The 23,107-nt window shown below is 37.3% G+C and overlaps 3 protein-coding genes across 5 annotated transcripts; 2 read left to right on the plus strand and 1 right to left on the minus strand.

Moving 5' to 3' along the window:
- On the plus strand, positions 325–12,764 carry LOC109228750 (polynucleotide 3'-phosphatase ZDP). Of its 3 annotated transcripts, none has more exons than XM_019393941.1 (12): positions 325–745; positions 2,074–2,133; positions 2,523–2,585; positions 2,671–2,715; positions 3,808–3,879; positions 4,238–4,294; positions 4,870–4,946; positions 10,915–10,996; positions 11,152–11,271; positions 11,882–12,003; positions 12,105–12,174; positions 12,519–12,764. In XM_019393941.1, the coding sequence occupies exons 1-12, from the start codon at positions 437–439 to the stop codon at positions 12,564–12,566; spliced, it is 1,125 nt and encodes a 374-aa protein (XP_019249486.1). In that variant the 5' UTR covers positions 325–436; the 3' UTR covers positions 12,567–12,764. The 3 variants fall into 3 exon arrangements, with proteins under 3 accessions (XP_019249486.1, XP_019249487.1, XP_019249488.1); XM_019393942.1 differs by having other exon boundaries at positions 326–745; positions 2,674–2,715; positions 12,519–12,722; XM_019393943.1 differs by having other exon boundaries at positions 328–745; positions 11,155–11,271; positions 12,519–12,722.
- LOC109228751 lies at positions 13,234–15,267 on the minus strand. The gene has a single exon (XM_019393944.1). It carries the CDS (start codon positions 15,203–15,205, stop codon positions 13,412–13,414), a length of 1,794 nt encoding a protein of 597 aa, XP_019249489.1. The 5' UTR covers positions 15,206–15,267; the 3' UTR covers positions 13,234–13,411.
- Positions 16,465–22,612, plus strand: LOC109228752 (rab3 GTPase-activating protein non-catalytic subunit). The gene is made up of 8 exons (XM_019393945.1): positions 16,465–16,960; positions 17,607–17,741; positions 17,906–18,085; positions 18,319–18,380; positions 18,519–18,676; positions 21,019–21,167; positions 21,460–21,603; positions 22,059–22,612. Exons 1-8 carry the CDS (start codon positions 16,607–16,609, stop codon positions 22,242–22,244), a joined length of 1,368 nt encoding a protein of 455 aa, XP_019249490.1. The 5' UTR covers positions 16,465–16,606; the 3' UTR covers positions 22,245–22,612.

Raw genomic sequence — 23,107 nt, forward strand, 5'->3', positions numbered from 1 at the left:
AAAAATAATTCATTTCAAACAAAGTTTCTCGTATAACGTGTTACTTCAGGTAAATCACTTGTATACAAAGAGATTAGAAAAAAGGTGTTTAATTTTAAGTAAGGTGTTGGATTCGTGAAAAATTTGGATAATGAGTGCAATTAGAGAAATAACTTTTTTTGGTCAATAAAGATAAATAAAAGCCAATTTTGTAACATAATTCTGACCCAAAAGGTGTTTAATTTTGAGCACTGTTTTGGGACAATTTCCCAATCTAATAACAATTCTTACAAATAAGAAAAAAAACCCATAAAAAAACAATAGGAGTACAAATTAAAACGAACAACAAAACAAAAACGTTTCCATAGACCAAAATGTCTCTTATGAGAAGTTGGGAATAATTCAATGGCGGGAAAAAGCAATCCCTAGAACCTCCAATATGTACTCCTAAGTCCTAATGCCAAGCATAAGCATCCACAGGTTCTTCAAAATTCCTTTTAAAAACAATTCAAACCCTAAATATCTTCTTCTATTCCTTTCTCCAATGGCTTCTTCCGCGAAAGTCACAGTGGAGTACGCGAAATCAGGTCGGTCCTCATGCAAGAAATGCGACAACAAAATTCCCGTGAAATCAGTGAGGCTGGGTTTAGTGACGAAACACGCTCAAGGTTTTGACCAGACGAAGTGGCATCACATTGATTGTTTTCCCTTCAATTCTGATTTTGTTTCCTCTGCGGAAGATATCACTGGATTTTCATCACTCCAGGTATAAATTGAACAAAGAACTTTTATTTCATGCGTTGTCTTGTTGTTTCAAGCACTTTATGCATGTGAGGTTTCTGCTGGATTCTTTATTTGGAATGTATTCTCGCTGTTCACCAAAAACGCATTTATGATTACTGACAAGGGCAAAAATACTTCAGTTAGTCGAGGCATTCTTGATTGATTTAGACAAAAGATTTTCCACATGCAGCTTAACTCCGTCAAGCTTGTTCAAGTAGTGAAGAAGATGAAGGAATGGAACCACACACTCGGGCAACTTTACAATTATTATTTAATCATTTCATTTGCTGAAATTTTCAAACATTTTGAAAATATTTTCTTACTATGACAATTTTGATTTGTAGTACTTTTATCTAATACAGAACTTGTCTTAAACTTACATTTTTGAAAAAGTATTGTGCTTGTTTGACATCAGCTTCTGCAAAAAGTGAAAATTGTTATACTCAAAGCCTGCTTCGCAACTGCTATATATGACATCTGGATAGAAAGAAATGCTAGGCTATATCAGAATAGAACAAAAACAATGGGGGACATGCTACATGAACTGAAGACTGCTGTATGTATAAGAGTTAGGCACAGCCGAAAAGTTTTTGGTTTTGTGAGATCCTTATAATAGAGGAAATTGGTTCTCCTGGGAAGATAGGAAATAGGGTGATATACTGGGCGGATGGGGCTGTTATTTCATGAAAAGTGAACTGGTTAGTTTGCATTGTTTTGTGCAGTTATACTTGGTAATTAATAAAATTTCTTTAATTGCCAAAAAAAAATGAAAATTGTTTTGCAAAACAGTGTATGTTTCAAATTTCAAAATTTTGCAAGATGCAGAAGTTTTTTTTTTAACTTGAAATTCTGTTTGACCTTTGCAGCCTACAAACCAACAATAGTGCTGTTTTTGACTTTGGAGATAAAAAATGGATACTAGAAGTCAATTTTTTCTTAAAAAAATTTAATTCAAACACAATTGTTTTCAAATTGCATAATTAGCTCTGTTTTGTTGTCCATTCTCATCGAAAAAGAAAAGAAAAAAAGTTTTTTTTTTAGTTGTATGTATAGGTGAGCATGGGCCAAACTGCCTTCAGCTAGAGCTTCGTACAATTTTTTTTCAAAAATATGTTCTTAGTAGGCAAAGTGATTCAGAAAGTTGTGGACATGGTGGTATTCCGCACCACCTGACTTAGATCAACTATGTTTCCGCCTTTTCTTGCCATCTCGATAAACAATAGTGCATTGGTTTTATTTGACTATCAGGTTTCTCGTTAAAGTGATAGTATTATTCGTTGTAGCTAAGTTTGTCTGTCTGATTTCTTGCAGAGCAATGACAAAGAAGCTTTGGAGAAATTGATTAACAAAGAGCTTTCAGCTTCGCAGAAGGTGCAGTCTCATTTAATGTTTACATCCTGTTAGGCATTTTCAGTTTAAGTATAAAACGCTTGTTATGGTAATATGTAAAGTGGAGTAGCTCAACTAGCAGCTTGGTCTTTCCGAATTTGGATAGGCTGAACTTTTCTCCCTTATAATTCCCACCATTTAAAATCTGAAGAACATGAGTTTGGCTAATTTGCGCTTCAAATCCTTTTCTGGTTTCTTTTTTTGAGGAATGTTTCAACTTATGTCATACTAGAGATGAGTTCCCAACTCTTTTCGCCTTTTGCTCTTACTTCCTGAAGTTTGAAGCTTTGCCACTTCTTAAAGCTGAGCTGCCCAGTAAGTCAGTTTGTAGAAACTTCTCTCGTGCTAACAATGAAGGAATTAATTCGCAGGTTTCTGATGCAGACACAGATGGGATTGACAGAAAACAAAAGGAAACATCTGCACAGGTGAAGGTAAGTGCTAGTGAATCTGGTGTTGCCTGCTGCTAACTTATTTAATCTCACTCATTTCCTGCTTCTGGTTTGTAAAATAATTGAGAAGGAAGAATCAGAGCATGAGCAAAGCAAGCAAAAGCGACCAAAGGTAAATATTGCAGTCTCCACTTGAAATTTCCAATAGATGCTTTTTAGATTAAAAGGAAACTAGAGACCCCAGGGCGTTGGTTTAGTGGTAAGAGGGAAACAAGTGATGTGTTGGTTAGGCGCAAATCATGGATTCGAACCCTGCCGTATACAAAAGCCTGGTATTAAGTTGATAAGGGTAAAGGGGCAATCCCATTATCTACCGAGTTTCAAGCCGTGTACCATTGGCCCTTTGGGGATTTCTCCGTTATCAAATAAAGATTAAAAGGCAACTAGAAGCCACAACTTGTATCATTTTAGTTTCACAACTTGTTTAGTGAAACTAAAGCTCCATCATCTATGACATGTCAACAGGATATTGGGAAAGATGGGAGAGTAATCAGGAAACATATACATTTTTGTCTTTCTGAACTTTGTTTGCACCTGTCAGGGCAAACATTAACATGCATGTAGAAATCATCTAGCTGGTCCAGAATGCAAATATTTTTGTGGTGCTCTACGAATGCTGACAGCTAAATTTGTCTGTGTTCGTAGAAAGGAGAGATGGTTGGAATCTCCCCAAACAAGGATAGGGAAGCCTTTGGGCTTTACCTGACAACAAAACTTGTCTACTTTTCATTTTCGGTATCCAACATTGAAATTGGCATTAACCCTCAGGGGTTGGCCTTGTGGCAATAGACTTGAGCCTTGGGGTTTGCTCCCTTTCAAGGTCTCAAGTTCGAAACCCACTGGGTGCAAACAATTTCTGAGGGCTATCGGACTGGGTAAAACCTGAATTAACCGTGGTGCACTTGCGGGAAACTCCTTGCCGAGGGCCTGTGCACCCCCGGGATTAGTCGGGTCTCTTAGAGACTCGGACACCCGGTGCAAATCAAAAAAAAAAAACATTGAAATTGGCATTAAAATAAGCTTTATCCCTCCAGTTAACCATGAATGAATATGGAAATAATGGTTGACTTCATTGATTAGTTTTTCCAGTTACGCAAAGCAATATGTTCCATGTTCTTGCAGCATTTCTCTGTGTTTCTCTCCTTCTCTTTTTAGCTAAATTAACTTTCTAAGAATATGTCTTGCATGGCAAAATCTCTTTTAGCTGTCTGCCACTGATGAGGGAGCTGAGTTGGAGATTGCCTTCTCTACTTCTGATGTGAAGACCACTTATAAGGTAAAATATCTTGGATATGAAAAAATCAGTAAGCCCCCGTCCCCACATCACAGAGAAGTAAAAAGTGAATGGAAATTTTAGTTTGTACCTATTAGTGTCTTTTTCCTTATAGTTTTTGATTTGTCGTAGAATAACATTTCAGGGGCAATATTTTAACAAGTTGTTGCTGTTCGATTTAGCTATTAGCTAATTGAGTGACCCCCTTACCCCCTTTTTTCGAAGATATGAAAATTGAATGATCTTTTTAGCTTTCTGAGCTACCTACTATTCCTTGTTACAGTTTTATATTGTCTTAGAATAGGCCATGGATTAGATACGTGGCAGCAGTGTTTTAATGGAGAGCTATTTCTTAATCCAGGATGCCAAATTGCCGCCAAAATGGAGGGCATTTCAAACTATTATATATCTTGAGAAGGTTAGTTCTATTGAGGTTATGCTTGATTCTTTGACTATTATGTTGACACTCATGTTGTATATGGTTTTTGGTTGAATACATGAAGATAGCATTCTGCTGTTGGCGGTAGTGGGGCGGGCGTGTTGTTATTTAGGTATTTTGGACTATTTCTCCTTAGGATGCTTTTGTGTTTTTTTAATCATGTTGGTAGCTCCCTAACTAAAATATAGGTCCTAGTATATAGATCAATTCTTTCTGATGTCCAACATCAGATAGCTGCAATTTCTCCCTCTCATCATTCTCATTCTACACTTAAAAAAATTTCCTTCTCCAGCTTTGATGTGACATTTTTTGGGCATATTGCTTCACTTTTTCAGCTCCACATATTATTTTAACCAGTTTGCTCAGTGTTCATACTATGACTCTTTCATACTTAATTTTGTGCTATTCTAAATAGTATAACCTAAAATGGGATGGAGGAGTATGAGATGCAGAGCCAGATGCACGCATGGCATGCAGGCTTTCTGACACTGCTGTGGCTTGTGATCTCAATGATCTGACTTTTCTTTTATGTCATTTTTTTCTGAGTTTTTTAGGATGACGTGCTTCATGCTTCACATAAAATTGCCGCCTTTGATTTTGATGGTTGTCTTGCCAAAACATCTGTGAAAAGGTATGGCTTCTTCCTGTGTTTTATATTATCTAAAACTCTTCTCGAGATGAGAGAGTTTATGACACATAGATTGACGTAATGATAAATTATTGCAACATTAAATGTTGTGTGATCAAAGCTTAAAGTAACTATAGGATGGAAAACAACATTTGATAGAAAAGAATTGTCATTTTCTGATAAGTCAAACATTTTTTAATCCCCCCACAATACTGCCTGTATTACAACAACAACAAAAAACCTAGTGTGATCCCACAAGTGGGGGTTTTGGGAGGGTAGTGTGTACGCAAACCTTACCTCTTCCTTGTGTGAGTAGAGAGACTTTCCTGATAGACCTTCGGCCCAAGGACAGAAGAAAAAGGAGCAGTAGGTAGTAATAGAGATCTACAAATAAGAAACTATGAAAATAATATCAATACTACTGGTATGGGAAATAGATGCGCTCGACTACTTACTAACCAACTACCCTAATTCTCGACCTCCACACTCTCCTATCAAGAGTGATGGCCTCGGTCAGCTGAAGTTGCGCCATGTCCTACCTAATCACCTCTCCCCAATGCTTCTTTGGCCTATCTCTACCTTTCCCCAATACCGCCTTTATTACAATCACGAATAATATAATAGAAGTCCAAGAAATGCATCCAACTATCTATGCACAGAGAGATCTTCTTTCCCCCCAAATAACCAAAAAAAGTGAAGGTAAAGAGCTCTAATTTTCCACTAGGGCTTTTCAATTCCTTCAAAAATATTCTATATTTTTTCTCCAAATCATTCAGTAGATGCATGGAGGCATTACTTTCCAAATTTTACTTTCTCTTCCTGATGTTGCTTCTCCTCCAACTTGTCAAAGTCTCTTTCACCTTTTCTGGAAGCACCCAAGCTATGTCAAAATGTGAGGAAATAGAACTCCATAGAGTACTAGCAACATCACAGAATAATAGTGCATGATTTGTGTTTTCCTCTTCAATCTTACACCTGCCGTTCTTTCTTAAGTTGTTGCTGTGAGAATGGCATCAAATTGCGACCCTTTGTAAAAAATTAATTTCTTTGGAGCTTTGGCTTTCTTAATAATCTATAGGAAAATCCTTTTCTTGTTGTGGGGAGAAACAAGGGTAGGAAGGCCTTATTAATTTCTCAACGAAGTTAAAAATTATTTGTTGGATTGTTAGAGGGATAAATAACACAGAGAAAAGGCGGCTGGTGGATCTTCTTGTGACAAAGCATAATACAGACTTAGTATGCCTATCAGAAACTAAAATGAAGCAAGTGGATCAGTCATGTATCAGGCAGATCGGGGGTTCGAAGTGGACTGATTGGGCGGAACTGGGGGCACAAGGTAGAAGTGGTGGTGTCCAGAAGATGGAGCTGTTAAGATAAACAAATAGGGCAACATACTGCCATAGGAAAACAAGAAGGATTTTATGGAAAGATGGGAGCAGTTTCTGAACTAGTGTCTATGCCATGGGTTATATGAGGTGATTTCAATGTTGTCAGATTTGAGGATGAAAAGATGGGAAGGGCTAGGAATACAAGAGCAATGAGAGAGTTTACTAGAACAATTCAGGATTTGGAATTGATGGATTTACCACTTCATGGAGGTCCTTTTACATGGTTCAGAAGTAATAGTAATCAATGTGCCTCAAGAATTGATAGATTTGTAATTTCAGAGAGTTGGGACGATCAGTTCAAATTCATAAAACAAACAGCACTGCCTAGAGTTACATCAGATCATTGCCCTATCATACTGGAGTGTGGAGATTGGAGCAAAGGGAAAGGCTATTTTAAATTTGAAAACATGTGGTGTGAGCACAAGGATTTTAATGAACTTGTGGAAAAATGGTGGAATTCATATTGCATTCAGGGGAGCCCTGATGTGATTCTAGCAAGAAAATTGAAATTGCTAAAGAATGATTTGAAGAAGTGGAATAAAGAAGTTTTTGGTAACTTGGAGGAAAGGAAATCTAGGGCTATGTCCAGGTTGGGGAGACTGGACCAAGAAAGAGCACACAATCAGATTAATGAGCAAGATGATGCTGATAGAATTTCTATCATTAAAGAACGGGAGGAAATTGCTATTGAAGAGGAGATTAGCTGGAGACAAAAATCTAGATGTTTATGGGTTGAACAAGTGACAGAAATACCAAGTTCTTTCACAAACATGCAAATGCACACGAGAGGTTTAATACTATCGATAAAATGGTGATAGAGGGGAAATTGGTGGAAGATGAAAAGCTTATCAAAGATCATATTGTTAACTTCTATGAGAAACTGTTCTCTGAATCAGAGAATTGAAGACCACTGTGGGCAGAAGAAGAGTTGGAAAAACTTACAGAGGATGAAAAAGAATGGATACAGAGACCATTTACTGTGGAGGAGGTGGAAAAGGTTGTCAAGTTATTTAAGGGGGATAAGGCACCTGGGCCAGATGGTTTCAACTTTCAACATGTTCTTTTTTCAAAAATGTTGGAACATAGTTAGGGAAGATTTCTAGAGAGCAGTGGATTGGTTCTATCGTGAAAGTACCTTCACCAAGAGCGTAAACTCAACTTTCATTGCTCTTATTCCTAAGAAAAAAGGGGCAGTGGAAGTGAAAGATTTTAGACCTATCGGCTTGTTGGGTAGTGTTTATAAAATAACTGCAAAGTTGATGGCTGAACGATTAAAGATGGTGATAGAAAAATTGATATCAGATAATCAGAATGCCTTTGTAAGAGGAAGGCAAATTGTTGATGTTGCTATGGTAGCCAATGAGTGTCTTGAATATCTATCTATTCAAGAGGAAGATTAAAGGGGTGGCCTGCACTTGATGTGGAAAAGGCTTATGATCATGTAAATTGGTCATGTTTGTTGAATCTGATGAAACAAATGAATTTTGGGGAAAGATGGATTGGGTGGATAAAATTCTGTAAATCCTCAGTTAGCTTCTCAATTTTAATTAATGGGAGTTCACAGGGATACTTTAATTCTCATAGGGGGCTAAGATAGGGGGATCCACTATCCCCCTACTCATTTTTGTTGTTGATGGAAATATTTAGCAGAATGCTTTTAAAAGCAGAAAAGTTAGGGTGGATTAGAAGATTGAAAATTAGAAAAAGTGAGGGGGAAGAACTGTATATCTCACACATACTCTATGCTGATGATACATTGATATTATGTGAAGCTGAAAAAGAACTAACTCTTACACCTCAGAGTAGTACTACTAGCTTTTGAAGTTGTCTCAAGATTGAAAGTGAACTTGGCGAAGAATAATGTGTTTAGTATTAATACCGAGCATTGTATTGATGATCTGGCAGATGTTTTGGGTTGTAAGGTGGAGCAACTAGCAACCACCTATCTGGGCCTACCACTTGTAGCAAAAAAGAATGATGCAGAGATGTGGCAATGTGTCTTGGATAGATGTAGCAGTAAACTGGTGCCATGGAAAAGACATTATTTATCTCTTGGTGGTAGGCTTACACTGGTCAATAGTGTGATGGATAGTTTGCCTACTTATCTAATGTCTCTTTTAAAATGCCAACATCAGTGGAGAAAAAATTGAATACTATGAGAAATAAATTTTTGTGGGAAGGTAATAATGATAACAAGAAGTTTCATTTGGTCAAATGGCAGGAGGTGATGAAAGAAAAGAAAGGATGGAGATTAGGAGTGAGGAATCTAAAGATGCATAACAAAAGTCTTTTATTTAAATGGCTGTGGACATATAATTATGATGGGAATAGATTATGGGAAAATGTGATAGATGCCAAGTATGATATGAAGGACATGTGGGGTCCTCGTTCAATTAAATCTTTTTCAAAACGGGGAGTTTGGAGCACAATTAGTAATCTTTGGAATGAGTATAGTCAGTTTGTGAAATTGAAACTTGGAAATGGTAATAATACCCTGATTTGGTCTGATATTTGGTTGAAAAATGGAAGTCTTAGATCAAAGTTTCCTGGTCTATATAGTTGCTCTATTAACAAAAATGGAAGAGTTTCAGACTTAGCCGAGGGTCTATTGGAAATAGCCTCTCTACCTGCATTATGTAGGTGTAAGGTTTGCGTACAGACTACCCTCCCCAGACCCCACCTGTTGGGATCATACTGGGTTTGTTGTTGTTGTTGTTGTTGTTGTCAGACTTCTATTCAAGCATTGGCTGGCAGCTAATCTTCAGGAGGGGCCTCAATGATTGGGAAGTGGATGAATTTTCTCAATCGATGCAATTATTGGATAATGTTAGATTGGAGGAAAACAGGAGAGACTCATTAATCCGTGCAGCAAGTAATGATGGTATTTTCACAGTCAGCAGTTGTTATAGCTTGTCACAAAAACAACAAGGGCTTTATCAATCAAATTGTCCATGGAAAGCAATATGGAAGTCAAATGCACCTATTAAAGTAGCCTGTTTTGGTTGGATTGCAGCAAAGGAAGCTTTTGTAACTCAGGAGAACTTGCGGAAGAGAGGTTTTGTTCTGTGTAACAGGTGTTACATGTGTGAAGAAGAGGCAGAAACAGTCAATCATCTACTCATCCATTGCAGAGTGGCAACGCAGTGCTGGAGCTCTTCCAAAATCTCATGAATATTGATTTTATTGAGGAATTCCTCCATGTCTTCCATTTCCGATCTTAGATAGTCTTCTGAATGCTATGTCCCAAGATATTCCAGCCGCACTTCTTCGCATCAAATCCTGTTGCATTGGCTCTTTACTAGTACGATTGTGGAAATATTTACGGTAGCTCCGTGCATCTTGCGCATGCTAAAATCATATACGTTTCTCATCCCCATGTGAAACCAATCTAATGCGAGAAATCTGCCAATCCTTTCTTTATTTTTTTTCCAGAAACAAGCTCCATAAGAGTTGTGACATCTTTAGTGTACCAATTCTATTCAGTACTTCCATAGTTTGCTGCAATCATATTTGTCCACAGAGCTTCTCCTTCATCTGCAAACCGTTGTTTAGTCTGCTAAGCAAGCAACAATGTGGAGGAGAATAAGTAGTATCCCTTTACATTTAAATCTTTATGGGATGTCACAACTATTCTACCTAGTGGAGTGCCATGTTACTTGATGGGATGGGTATTCTATTATTCTAATTTGAGATTACAATTTCACGCCGTCATAATAGCATAGATCTTGTTTATTCGTCTTGAATTATTCGGTGAAGTTGCGATTAGAAATCTACTAGCATTATTTTTCTTTTCCAATTATTTCTATTGAATTTATTCTGCTTATTTTTGTTAGATTATTTAATGTGTAGAAATTTCTTGCAAGTCTTGATGGATAGAATTATCTGGTACCTATGCTGGTGAGAGTTAGCACGTACCATGTAGATTAGTCGAGGTGCATGCAAGCTGGCCCAGACACCATGGTTATAAATTTATATATATTCCACTTTCCCTGCAGTGCTCTAATAAGAATGAAATGTTGCCAAAACCTAATCCTCTATGTTGCAAATAACGATCCCCCAGCCTCTGGAAAGGTCACTACCTTCTTCATTTAACCAGATGTTACGTCCTCATACACCCAAAAGGCTTCACCAAGGGAGAAAGTAACTTTTGCAGGCACCTTTGTGAAGTTAAGTTTTGGTTTTAATTACCTATGTATTAGTGGATAGCAAGTCAAAATTCTCACAGAGGGGTATTGATTTAAAAATATGTAACTTCAAGGTGTACCTTTTTCCTTCTATTGACATCAAATAAGCAAGTCTACCTTTACATCATATAGAGTCTGGTGACGTTGCCAAAAAAAGAGGTTATTTAGAGTCTGGTGAATACTAAACATAACACCCTCCCCCTCCCCCCACCCTCCCTCTCCCATCCCCCTCCTCCCTCCCCCTCTCTCCCCCTACCTCTCCCCCCCTGTGTGTGTGTGTATGTGTCTGAATTTTTGTTTTGGATGAACTAGATATATCAATGTCATAAATATATAGGAATTCGACAAGTACCTTTACAGCCAAACTTTTCATGTTGGTGAGAGTTCCATTTTTCTTAGAGTTGGTGCAGATGCTTGGTCTCTGATGCATCCATCAATCCCGGAGAAGCTGCAGAGCTTGTACAACGACGGCTATAAGCTGGTAGACATCCTTTTCTAGTAAAATCTCTTCATAACATGTATAACTCATATGTTCCAGTATAAAGTTACTTGGGGGGGGGGTAGGGGGTTTAAAGTATGGAGGACAAGTTCGTTGTGTTCTCTGCCAATCAGCCATCTTATTTTTATTAATACAAGCAGGTAATATTTACCAATGAATCCAATATTGAGCGGTGGAAGAAAAGTAGGCAGGCAGCTGTGGACTCGAAGATTGGACGACTTGAACAATTTATCAAACTTGCTGGTGTTCCATTTCAGGTTGTTAAATCTATTTGTGTGTGTCCGAATTTTGTACCCAGCTAGTGTTTTTTCTTAGATGTTACAAAGGTTAGTTCTCTTTCAGAAGGAGCTCATTGTAGCTGATAATTTGCTTATTAATGCACGTGTGATTTTCTCCAGCCCCTACCCCTACCCCCATCAGAGGAATGGAAAATGGGGAAGAAAAACAAGGCTCTCATTTAAAATTACTATTTTTCACGATAATGCTTCTGGGAATTAGTTTGATGGATCCTAGTTTCACAAATCAATTTTTTTAGTAGTTCATTCTATTCCTGCACTATCTCTTCCTTGTTTCCGATTTGTCTCCTTTTTGCTTTCATCAAATAAGTAGAACTTTTCACAGGCTCACTGAAGTAGGATCTCTTTATAGCTTTTATTGGTTGTTGGTGATGGGTTGTGATTTTTGTGTGTATGTTTTTTGTGTGTCTCTCTGTGTGTGTGTGTGTTGGGGTGTGTGGGGTGTGGGAGGGATAAGGAAAGTAGATCTCTTCATAACTTCGTAAATAGCCAAAGTAGCAGATAGAAAATAATCAACAGCATTTTTCTGTATGTATATTATAATGCTTATTTCATAGCTCTGTTGGTGCAGGTGTTCATTGCTTGTGGCTTGAGTAACAGTAAGCCAGAAGATCCCTTTCGCAAACCTAAAATAGGGATGTGGAATATTATGAAAAAGCAGTTCAATTTTGGAATTTCCATTGAGATGGATAAGTTATATCCTCTTCCTTGTTCAATAGTCCAATTATAAAATTAACTTGCATTGTTTCTAATGCTTGTCAAAGCTAATAGAACTTTGCTTAATGTCATTCTAGATGTTTTTATGTTGGTGATGCTGCTGGCAGACAAGGCGACCATAGTGATGCTGACATTAGATTTGCGCAGGTGCCTGACTAACCGGCTACTTCGCTGACATTAGATGCTGAGTTTGGTTGCATGCTTATTTATAACTTTCCTTTATATGCCAACTTGATCACCTCCCTGCCTAACTGACTGCTCTATTGATGTGCGTGATTCTTGGTTACATATGGTTCAGAAGCTCTTTTTGAAATGCTAACCATATCACAAACATTTTTGCATTAATTATCAGCTGCATAGTTGATTTTTCTTCTATAAGGAAAAAGCGCTTTTCTTCCCATCCCCCAAAATGGCACCCCCATTAGTCCACAAGTGCACATCTTCAGTACATGCAAAGTATAATATGGGGTTCTGCTGTTTTCTGTTTGCAGGCCATTGGACTAAAATTTTATGTTCCAGAGGAATTCTTCGGAAAGTAGTTTACTTGCGAAGGAGCCCTTTTTTGTGTAACATCGAATATAGTAGAAAAAGATTATCTGAGCTCAGGTCGGAGAGAACAAGCTAAAACTCCTTCCCTACAAATGGGGGTTGCATTGTGTAAATTATACTTGGTTAGATACCTTTGATTGGTTTGCAGAATATTTTTCTTATTTAAATTATCTTCCATTTTTGTTTTCTGCTATTATTCTTCAAGAATCAAGTCTATGCAGAGATGCATTGCTTGGAAATTGGTTTGGTAGTCTAATTTCTTAAATACAAAACTGACGAATAGGTTAAACGTTATAGTATGAATTTTTCTGGTTGATGGGACGTTGAGGCGAAAAATAAAATTCGTGACATGCGCAGAAAGGATTAGTTTAGCGGAGTGCGTTTGGATCAGTTGGTAGTGCAATTTCTTTTGAATTACTTTTTGACTAGAGATTTCATCAACCCTTTGATAGAAATCTTTATAAATCCAGTGTTTAGCCACTTTTTAAACCTCAAGTTAAAATGGGGATAATCGTGTTTGAAACAAGTTTATTTTTAAAAGTGGTTTTAGAAGCTCAAAATTTCCGCTTAGGCAGTAATTGATAAGTGAATGCCTTCGTGCCTGTATACTATGAACAAGCTGAACTTCTGATCAGAACTTCGTATCAATATAGACTGTCACAGCAAGAATAGTCTTTGTGAGATTGAAGAGTCAGCTTTCTGCCTCAAATGAAATTATACAAGAAATAACCTAGCTCCCCGAGTAACAATACATTCTTTTCTGCGTATGTATCCAATGAAATACAAGGAGTACTTCTGTCTGTCCTCTAACCAATTGCAAAAGCTGGTAACTACCTCATTTCTTTTGACCAATCTCGCCTTCTATTATTGCATGTCTGGTCAAAACAATTTCCTTTACCAGATTCTTATAAGTGAATGGTCTAACTGCAGCTCGCAAGAACAATTCAGGAGGAGTTTTACCTTTCTTAAGTTTCCTTCTATAAGGACCAAATCCAAGATTCTCCCATTCCTGTGGGCTAACTTTGGCTCTAACACCTCTCATAGCTAATTCATCTCCATCATTTCTCTTTGCTTCTTCTTCCTTCTCTTCCATTGCCCTTATATTCTTTTCATAAAATTTCGTAGATGTCTCCATATATTTCTTGGCAAACTTCTCCATTGCCTCGTTGCTACCCAATGCCTTCTTAAATTCCTCATCCCAGAATGTAGCATCCTCTTCCTGACTTGAATCCTCATCCTCCTTGATACCCAGATCATCATCTTCACTTCCTCTTGGATCCAAATCCACATCGTACTGACCCTCATCTTCATCGCCATCTTCACCATCTTCATCGTCCTCAATCCAGTCCACTATCTCGGTCTCCCCCTTGTTATTACTACCATAATCATCATCATCATCCGGTGCATCACATCCCATCTCCATTTCCTCCAACTTCGCCTTCCACTCTTTCGTATAAGGATGCAACAACATCACAGGATGATTGTTCAACAAGAACCCTAAGCACTTGGACTTCTTTTCATCATTCAACTTCTCATAAGCTTTAACCACATCATCCACAAATGCCTTAGGATTCACTCTCACAATCTTACACAACCCACCAAAATAAGTACACAATTCAACCCTCCCATTATCATCCTCCAATTCAAACAAAAAATCCTGCTCACTTTCTGGATCAAGCAACGGTGCCAACGCCTTAAAGAAGTCATCTTGAGGTTCAAATCTACACTGATACACAGGTCTCTGTACATATACAATATCAGGCCTCATCCATGCTGCACATTGTGTGATCAATGACCTCGCCTTATTCCCGAGCCGCCCCATCAAATTCCATTTATCCAACCTCTGATTCCCAGCTTCAAGTGCAACTTCAGACACCAAAGTCCATTGTTGCCAAGGCAAATCCGATATCCTCCACTTAGGATGCCTAACAAACACCCAAAAGTACCTAAAGCCCACATTTTTATCCATTGCATCCAATCTATTCTGAAATTCCTGAGCCATTTCATGTTGCTCTATCTTTTCCCACTCTTCTTGGTCCTTAACTTCACCAATCATCGATACACATTCGTCCGAGAATCGGCCACGAATAGGCTCACCTAAAACAACTCCACGCCAAGAATATGGGCCAAATTGACCATATTTATACCAATCAAACGGGTTTTTGAGATTTGGGTCGTCTTTTTCCATGAACCTAACCATTCTATCATAACCTAAACCAATCATTTGAAGCTCTTCTTCAGAGAAATTATCGGGGTAGTTTCCGTGAGGGTTCTTAAGCCTGTAAAAAAGGCTTTCTGCTAATTTCTTGCTTTTCCGGCGAGCATTTCTCTTAGCTTGTCGCCGGAACTCGGCGCTTCCCTCGATGCGACCTGTTGATGGGCCACCAGGTTTTCCTTTGCTTCGGCCGGCAAGCGGTCGGATGTCCCTCCGGCGACTGTCATTTCGCCGGAAAATTATGGGTTCCCGGTTGTGGGAGTGAATAGAGAGAGGCTTTGATGTTCTGAAGGTGGATGGAATTTGAGGTAGTGTTCTGCGAAGAGGGTTGACGAATTGGGCGAGAGATGGTGATTGAAATGTTGAAAGGGTAGGGTTTAGGGTTTTACTTACGGACAAATTCTGATTCTGCATTTTTTCACAGCAACATGGGCAAAGGAGTGAGCTGTGTTGCTTTATAGGATAATGGGAGTAGAGATTTTTTCTCCAAACTAATTAACTTAATCAGAAGCATAATGAAGTGGTTAACTATTTTTTTCCAAAATGAGGATGGTTTTGTAGCACGTTACAAATACTTTTCAGTTTTATGTCAAATCTCTCAAGAAATTTTTATTTTTACATGTAAGAATTTTGAAACTAAGGCACCCGTTCGGCCATAGATTTTGCAAAATAAATTTGGGTTTTATTTGGCAAACACATGTTTGGCCATAGATTTTATCTACATTTTGGCAAAATCCCAAAACCAGGCCAAAATATTTACAATACTAATAATACACATGTTTTTTCAAAATAAAGTTGGGAAATATATTTTGAAAACTGATGCCCAAAAATATTCTCATCTTTAAATCAAACTTTACCCAAATCAGATTTTTCAAAATAAATTTGGAATCTATGGCTAAACGCTCGCTAAAATGCATATATCACATTTTCTTCTATTTAAATACTCCTAATAAAAGATTATTAACCATTTCTTCGATGTTAGATTTTTATTTTTCTATTAATATGATAACAATGACTTCAAACTTGAGAAAATGTTATTTTAAGGAAGAAAGAGTACTATAATCCTTATGAGGTATCTTTGGAATTATTACATTGTTTTGTTGACATAGCATGGAGATCACTCGACTAGGAGAACATTTCTTATCATAAATTGTTTAATGACATTTTTTTAAAAAGCGCTGTCAGGATGAAAATGAGGGTGAGAATTCTTTTTTTAGAGAAATGTATATTTTTAACCACTTCAAAATAATATTTGACAATATATATAATTTTTACTAGTAAATGCAATTAGTTTCGACCCATCAGCTCATTTGTATTTTGCCCAAAATATTTTTAATCAAAGTTGATTTCTTTTCCCACAAATATGTATGTTTAAATGGTCCTCCTGATAGAAAAGGAGGGAAAATAAAAGTAAGATTTAATATAAATTTTTAATATCTCATTTCTATACTCATTCCATCCTAAGTACAAATAATAAGATCAAATAATATCTTAGTTGATTATTTTTGTCAATAAAATTTGCTAAATTCTTAACTGTAGAAATCATTGTAACTTTATCTATTTTTCGCAGTATGTAAAATCCACTTTAAAAGTTTAAGAAATTGATGTCCTAATTTATATTAAAATATTAAATACATTAGAACTCCATTTTATCAGAACCAAGTGTGAATTTCCTTCACCTCTATGAAATATTTTATTTCCCTTCCCTTAATATACAGACAAGCTAAGTATAAACAAAGATAAAGTGTACAATTATATTCCGGGATTTGACAAATTTCCGATGATCTTATTTTAATCGTTTCCTTCTGACCCGTAATGGCCCGACGAAACCATACGACGGAGCTGGGATGTATAGCCTGCGAAGATTTGACGGAGCTCGGCGCCGGCAAAGAAGGTTGGCTCGTAAACAACCCTAATCTCCTCACCGCTCTCGATACTCACTCTCTCGCGTTAGCCAACCGCTCGATTGTTCTCATTCTTCATTTGTCCGAAGGATCCGACCCGGTTAGAAACCGGGTGAAGATCGTGCCCGAACTTTCTCCGATCGAGGCTGAGTATATATCGGCGATCGCGTGGTTAGTCTTTGATGATATCAAAGTTCTCGCTTTGGGCACTTCTCGTGGTTATTTGTTGACTTACTCTCTCCGTGGTGATCTCATTCACAAACAGGTACCATTTTTCCAAGTTCATAGTTTGCCAAAGCAGCATAATTATTGCTGTGTTCTTTATCAATGGAGTATAATAATAACAATAAATATAATAGTGATAATATAAATGTATGTTGTGAAATTGATTTGGGACTGATTGTTGTGTGAAGAAGCTATTTGAGAAACGATTATGGTTGTCTAACATAACAATAACAATAAAAAGATTTGCTTTGGGTATGTGTTGATAGTGTTGATGGCTTATGAAGGGAAAAAGAAATGGACAGTGAACAGGCTGTAATATTTTGTTTTTTCTGAGAACGTTTGTTCAACAATAGTGATACTTATAGTAATGGGACAAAATGTCAAAGAAAGAGCTAAACAAGCACTAGATAAGCAAGTTGGTGCTTCCTGAATGGATTAAGATGTTATTGCACATGCTGTATCCGTCATTTGATTGAACTTGCTATATCTTCTTCTTTCTGCTATAAGAAGAACTGATAGGGGGAATAAAGAAAGGAAAGACGCAATCTTTATTCTTCAGCAATGCATTTGAGTTGTCTTCCTTGATAATGTGTACTTTGGTTCGAGATTATGTGTTGTTTGCTTTCTAGTGTCCTTCGCTGTGCCATAAGATAATTAGCAAACTGACGAGAACTTTTGTGTGGCAGATAGTAAGCCCTGGGAAGATTCTCAGATTGAGAGTCCGTGGAACCAAGAGAGATTTGACCCAAGATGCATCATCAGAAGAGGTCTGTGTTGTTATGTCAGGTGTTATTGCTCGGTTTGATGGATCTGACTTTCAGGTACTCGGATAATCTCGCAGTTACAGGAAACACTAGTTTTTTTATTTATCAACTATAATATGAGAACATCTATTTTTCAGTTTTACATCACCATTTAGATCTTGATACATGATGTTTAGGATCTCTATGCCATACTGCTAATTCATGTTGGCAACAAAATGCAGAATATGCTTCAGAGGTGGTTTCGGGAAAGACACTCCCAGTTTTGGGATGAAAGAGATTCTGAAAATTCGATAGATACTTTTGGTAGGCTTCCATACCAGTTATGGAATGTAAGTAAGTATGGTCCTTGTGTTGACGCTGCCATCACTGGTCTGATGCCCCCTCCTCTGCTGGAAATCCAGGTAATATTTAATTTCTAACTGTATCAAATCAGTACTTTCTTTTCTTCCTTTTATACAAGCTATACGTTTTTACTGGGATTTGTTGTTTTCTCAACCCTTTCACCTAAAGTTCTACACTCACCAAAAATGAATTTTTACTGCCCGAATGAGATGCTATTTTTTGTCCTATGACTTTCGGAAATTTTCTGAAGTTATTCTGGTATTTGAATTCAGCTGCCTTTGTTGTTGGGCAGTCAAGTCAGCGTTATTATTGCGCGATCACTGTTGGAGATGACGCTGTGATTTCTGCTTATCGGTTAGTCTGCAGCATATTTTATTCAGTACAGTTTATGGTTCTTTTCAAGATCACATTTAAATTTTCTATCTAGAAAGCTGTTCTCACTCCCATTTCTTACTTTATTTACTAAATTGAGTTTCTCTTCACACTTTCAAGACTTTCTGTAGACCGAAGCCGATCAATAGTAGGGGCTATTCTCTCAAAGGTTGTGCCTGCAACTTTTTCTACAATAACTTCTATCTCAAAAATGTTATGGAGAAGTGATGCAACTCCCGCAAAAAGACCAGAACCAAAGCCTCAGCCTTTTGCTCGAGGTAGATGGTATTTCTTCATCTGTTGAAAGAATTTTTTATTCTGCTCTCTCTATGTAGTTAGTCGTTATAGATGTAGTGGTTGTTCATGTATCATTGCTTTTAGATGTCAAATACTAAATTATATTTCACCTTCCATGCATCCTGCCATCTCTCCTTTGCTTCCATGAACTTTCATCTATAGATCAAGACTGGAAGAAGGTGTTCTTTTCTACAAGTTTATCTTCGAGTTAGAAAGTAGTTTGTAAGCCACTGGGCTGTAATTGACACTGACCAGTGTCAAGGTATTGTTGCCAAAAGTTAGTTATAAAGTCTGTAGGAGTTTTTGGGTGGAGGCTTGCTTGGTGTAATTCAGATTTAAGAAGTGATCAATTCTTTCTCTATGTATAAAGTTAGCTCCTAAGTTGCTCCGACACGGCAGTTTAGGTGCCGCATCCGTGTCGGCACGGCACTAGTATGGGTGTGGGTATGGGATCCGTACCGGATCTGGTAAAACAATTTGGGTACTTTGACCATAACGGACGGAAAAATGCGAGACGAGATACAATTTGATTCTCGAAATCAAAACCAAAACAAGGGTAAATTTGAAGAAAATAGCATACCTTATCTAGGAAATAAATCCTTTTCTTATCTACAACTTGAGAACAAAAAAGAAATCCACACTTTACAAGCTATATATAAGTATTCCAGATTCCACAAAATTTCTCATAATTTAGAGATATTTTTATATTTTTATTTTTTTGAATTATTTTTAGCCGGATCCCGCACATGTATCCGCATTAGGATCCGTATCCCCAAATCTTAGAATTTACATCTCGAAGGATCCGTCCTCGAGATCCACACCCATGTCACCCGTGTCTGAGCAACTTAGGTTAGCTCTATGTATTTCTTTCTTGTACCTTCTCCCCTCCCGTCCCCGTCCCTGTTATCGCGGTGCTAGGTAATTATAACTTTCATTAACACATTCAATATATTCGTGTATTTTAGATGTATAGGCGATTGTTACAAAGTTTCAACGTCCTCTCTCTTTCTTTTGCATTAGTTTCAACCTGTTTTTAACTACTGTAACTAGTTGGAGAAAAAGTTAAAATGGGGTCGGCAGTTGGCACTTTAATGCAAGTTGGAGAATGTTTATGAGGAAAATAGTATGATAGAATTGATTTATCAGTGCAATGCAACAGTGATTTTTTTATAGGGATCATTTTTGTGCAGAGTCCCCAGTCGCTCTTGTAATGCCAGGGTTGCATTTGGTGTTGCTCAGATCCTTCAAAACCCTACACCTGTGTCGATGCAACACAACTTGGGTATGGGTGAGGGATCTGCACTGCATTTGGTCAACCTAACTTGGGTGTTTTGACTACACCTACGGCCAAGAAGTATATGTTGATTGGTATTTAATTTGAAATTTGGTTTATTTCATGTATATATTCACATAAGTACTAGAACACTTTGCTACTATATGAGATAACTCATGAATAAATTATTAAGTGTCTAGAATGAATTTGATTATACTAGCTTCGATTTAATAACTTCAACTAATTGTCAAAATATATATGTACTCACATATGTCATAATATACATTATTGGTTATATCTTAACACCCGTACCCATACTCCAATCCATATCCCCCAATCCGTAGATTTAGGTGATGACGAATCTGACTTCTAGATCCGTGCTCGTGTTGGGTGCCCGCACTGGTATCCGAACAACATAGGTTGCAGTGAATCAGATTTTGTGGTGTATAGGCTATTGCAAGTAGAAGGAGACACCTTTTGTGTCACTAGGTGGAGAAAAAAGTTTAGTGTAATGGTGTACCATATGTTGTATTGCCCTTTGTACATGACAACTCCTTTCAAGAAAAACCTGTTCAACTCTCGTTATCTTTCTAGACTTGGAGAAAACATGGTCAGTATTGATTGGACCAAACAATGGTAATTTTGTTTGTTTGCTTTGGGCTTTGGGTAATTTACTTTCCAAATTTGTGCTGACTGACAGTCAGCAAGCTGAACCTGGCAATGCAGGTTGGTAAAATAAACACTATAGTTTCTAGGTAAGCCGTAAAACTCAAATAACTAGCGTATTGCTTTCCAATTGAGGTTTTATATGTGAAGTGGAGAAGGCTAAAGTTATCTTCTGGGTGATTCTTCTAGTGCTCCTTATTTTTTCAGTTGAAGTCCTAGGTTCTCAATAATTCACCTGATAATATAAATTTTAGCTGTTCTTTTTCGCCTTCCATGTTTTACGTAATTGTACTTCAGATTTTGTCATATACTCCAGTATCTATTTTGGATGTCAATATAGCTGACATAATGTCATTGTAAATTTGCTTTTTTTTTTTTTGGCAGCTTCTCCTTTGACTTGCTTTAAGGATCACCCTAGAAAGGGCGAGAAGCTGACGTTATCACCTAGTGGTACTTTGGCTGCAATAACTGATTCTCTTGGTCGTATCTTACTCTTAGACACTCAGGCCCTTGTGGTGGTCCGTCTGTGGAAGGTTCGTTCTATGCTCCTATTTGTAATTGTTTAGTGTGGTTTATCCAAATTATGAATAGTTATATAAGTGATCATTAGATGACGAAGAAAATATACTTGTGTAGTTGCGGTAGAATAATGTTTGATTATTAGTTCACTGAATCAACCTTTTATATAAGAACTGAATCTCAATGTTGACTGGAAAGTTGGATTTAACAAATGATTTTGAGTAGTTCAGTTGAAATACTCCATAGCAAACGAGGTATCTTTCCAGGTTTATCGCCTGATATAATGATGAACATATTGGTTTGCAGGGTTACCGTGATGCAAGTTGTCTATTTGTCGAGATGCTTGCCGGTAAGGATGTTGAAACATCTAGATATGCTTACGGCGAACACATGAAGAGTGATTATTGCCTCTGTCTAGCGATTCATGCACCGCGTAAAGGGATTGTTGAGGTATGTTGCTACTCTCTCTTGCTGTATCACTCTTCTCATTCATCTCAGCTCCATTATATACTTCAGACTCATTTAAAGTAACTCAATACAGCCGCGACTACCATCCTTTTGCAAAATGATTATTAGAGTAAACCACAAACACATTTGTCTGATTTGTTGTTTGCTTGTGAAAACTGCATTGATGAAAAATTGTTCGAGTAAATTTGCTGAGCAGTAATTTCTCTTGATAATACTGTATTCGAAAATGAAGATTGAGACTTTTCTATCTAAATGAATGGTTATGTTAGTGTATTTGTCATCCATAATCTCTTATAATTGTAGAAAGATCTGAAAAAGGACAGTTAGTCTATGCTGGAAAGAGCACTTCCAAGGATTAGATGGGAACTCTAGCTGATTGTATTATGGACATGCATTGGAGATTATGCTTGTTTTGACACTTGAGTTTATTATTGCAGATATGGCAGATGAGAACTGGTCCGCGTCTTCTAACTATTCCATGTGCCAAAGGTAGCAAGATTTTGCAGCCTACATATAGATTTGCCTCATCAGAAGTATCTGTGTCTTCTTATGTACCTTTGGAACTTTTCTTTTTGAATGGAGACTCCGGTCAACTCTTTGTTTTGAACCGATCTCTTAGTTGACATTATATAATAAATTCAAAAGAATACGAGAAATTACAGATAAGGGGACGGCAGCTGACTGTACAGGATGTAAATTTCATTTGTTTGTTGCTTTTTACAAAATCCTCCAAACTTCCAAAGAAAAAGGAGGTACAACGTCCCGTTTCTTTTCATTTTGGAATAGAGGTTGGGCCTGGATAACAAGGGAAATATCACCCTCATTATCTGCATCACTGTATGTTTGTATCGCGCCAACCCTTATTAGTGTATTATGCAGAAATAAACGGATGGTATTCCTCGCCATCCCCTTATTTTCTGAGTGATTGTTCACCTTCGTTGGAAACACTGATTTTTTACCAGAAAGTTTGCGTGTTACCCTTCTGTTTTTATTTCACCATCTCGTGAAGGATTAATCAAGGTTTGCCTGGTGGATTCCGTTGTTTAAGGTTGCTGTAGCTCATTTAAGTATAAGTTGGCATGTTTGTGGTGAAGAGGTGACGAAACGAAAGAAATGAAGGAATATACGAGGATTCTGTGGCCATAGATGTGGAACAATTGGCTGAAAAAATGAAGGTACCAATGCTATTGTCACGGATGATATACTTAATACTAATCGCCGTTCTAGCATTGATGGTTTTATTTAGTCGTTTTGTGACCGTATATGACAATTTAAATGGAAACATTATGAAATATTTTTTTCACTATTCCCTTGTTAATATTGTAGTGTTATCATTTTTCTTTAAATTAAAAGTTGCTTAATTAATACTAGTATTTAAACCTTAATGTGATGTTATCTGGTTCACCTTAACCTCTTTAACTGTAAGTTTTAAATATTTACTCTACATCATGTATATGATTCCAGTATGTGACATATATTAAACGTG

Source organism: Nicotiana attenuata, chromosome 7 (assembly GCF_001879085.1).
Source record: "Nicotiana attenuata strain UT chromosome 7, NIATTr2, whole genome shotgun sequence".
NCBI classification, from domain to species: domain Eukaryota; kingdom Viridiplantae; phylum Streptophyta; class Magnoliopsida; order Solanales; family Solanaceae; genus Nicotiana; species Nicotiana attenuata.

What these genes read in the sequence shown, in the direction of transcription:
- LOC109228750 (XM_019393941.1), top strand. Translation starts at nt 437, where the DNA reads ATGCCAAGCATAAGCATCCACAGGTTCTTCAAAATTCCTTTTAAAAAC. An exon ending in AAACATCTGCACAGGTGAAG is followed by an intron (nt 2,586 to 2,670) that starts GTAAGTGCTAGT and finishes AAAATAATTGAG; the next exon opens with AAGGAAGAATCAGAGCATGA. An exon ending in ATGTGAAGACCACTTATAAG is followed by an intron (nt 3,880 to 4,237) that starts GTAAAATATCTT and finishes TTCTTAATCCAG; the next exon opens with GATGCCAAATTGCCGCCAAA.
- LOC109228751 (XM_019393944.1), bottom strand. Translation starts at nt 15,205, where the DNA reads ATGCAGAATCAGAATTTGTCCGTAAGTAAAACCCTAAACCCTACCCTT.
- LOC109228752 (XM_019393945.1), top strand. Translation starts at nt 16,607, where the DNA reads ATGGCCCGACGAAACCATACGACGGAGCTGGGATGTATAGCCTGCGAA. An exon ending in GCCTCAGCCTTTTGCTCGAG is followed by an intron (nt 18,677 to 21,018) that starts GTAGATGGTATT and finishes TTTTTTTGGCAG; the next exon opens with CTTCTCCTTTGACTTGCTTT. An exon ending in CGCGTAAAGGGATTGTTGAG is followed by an intron (nt 21,604 to 22,058) that starts GTATGTTGCTAC and finishes TTATTATTGCAG; the next exon opens with ATATGGCAGATGAGAACTGG.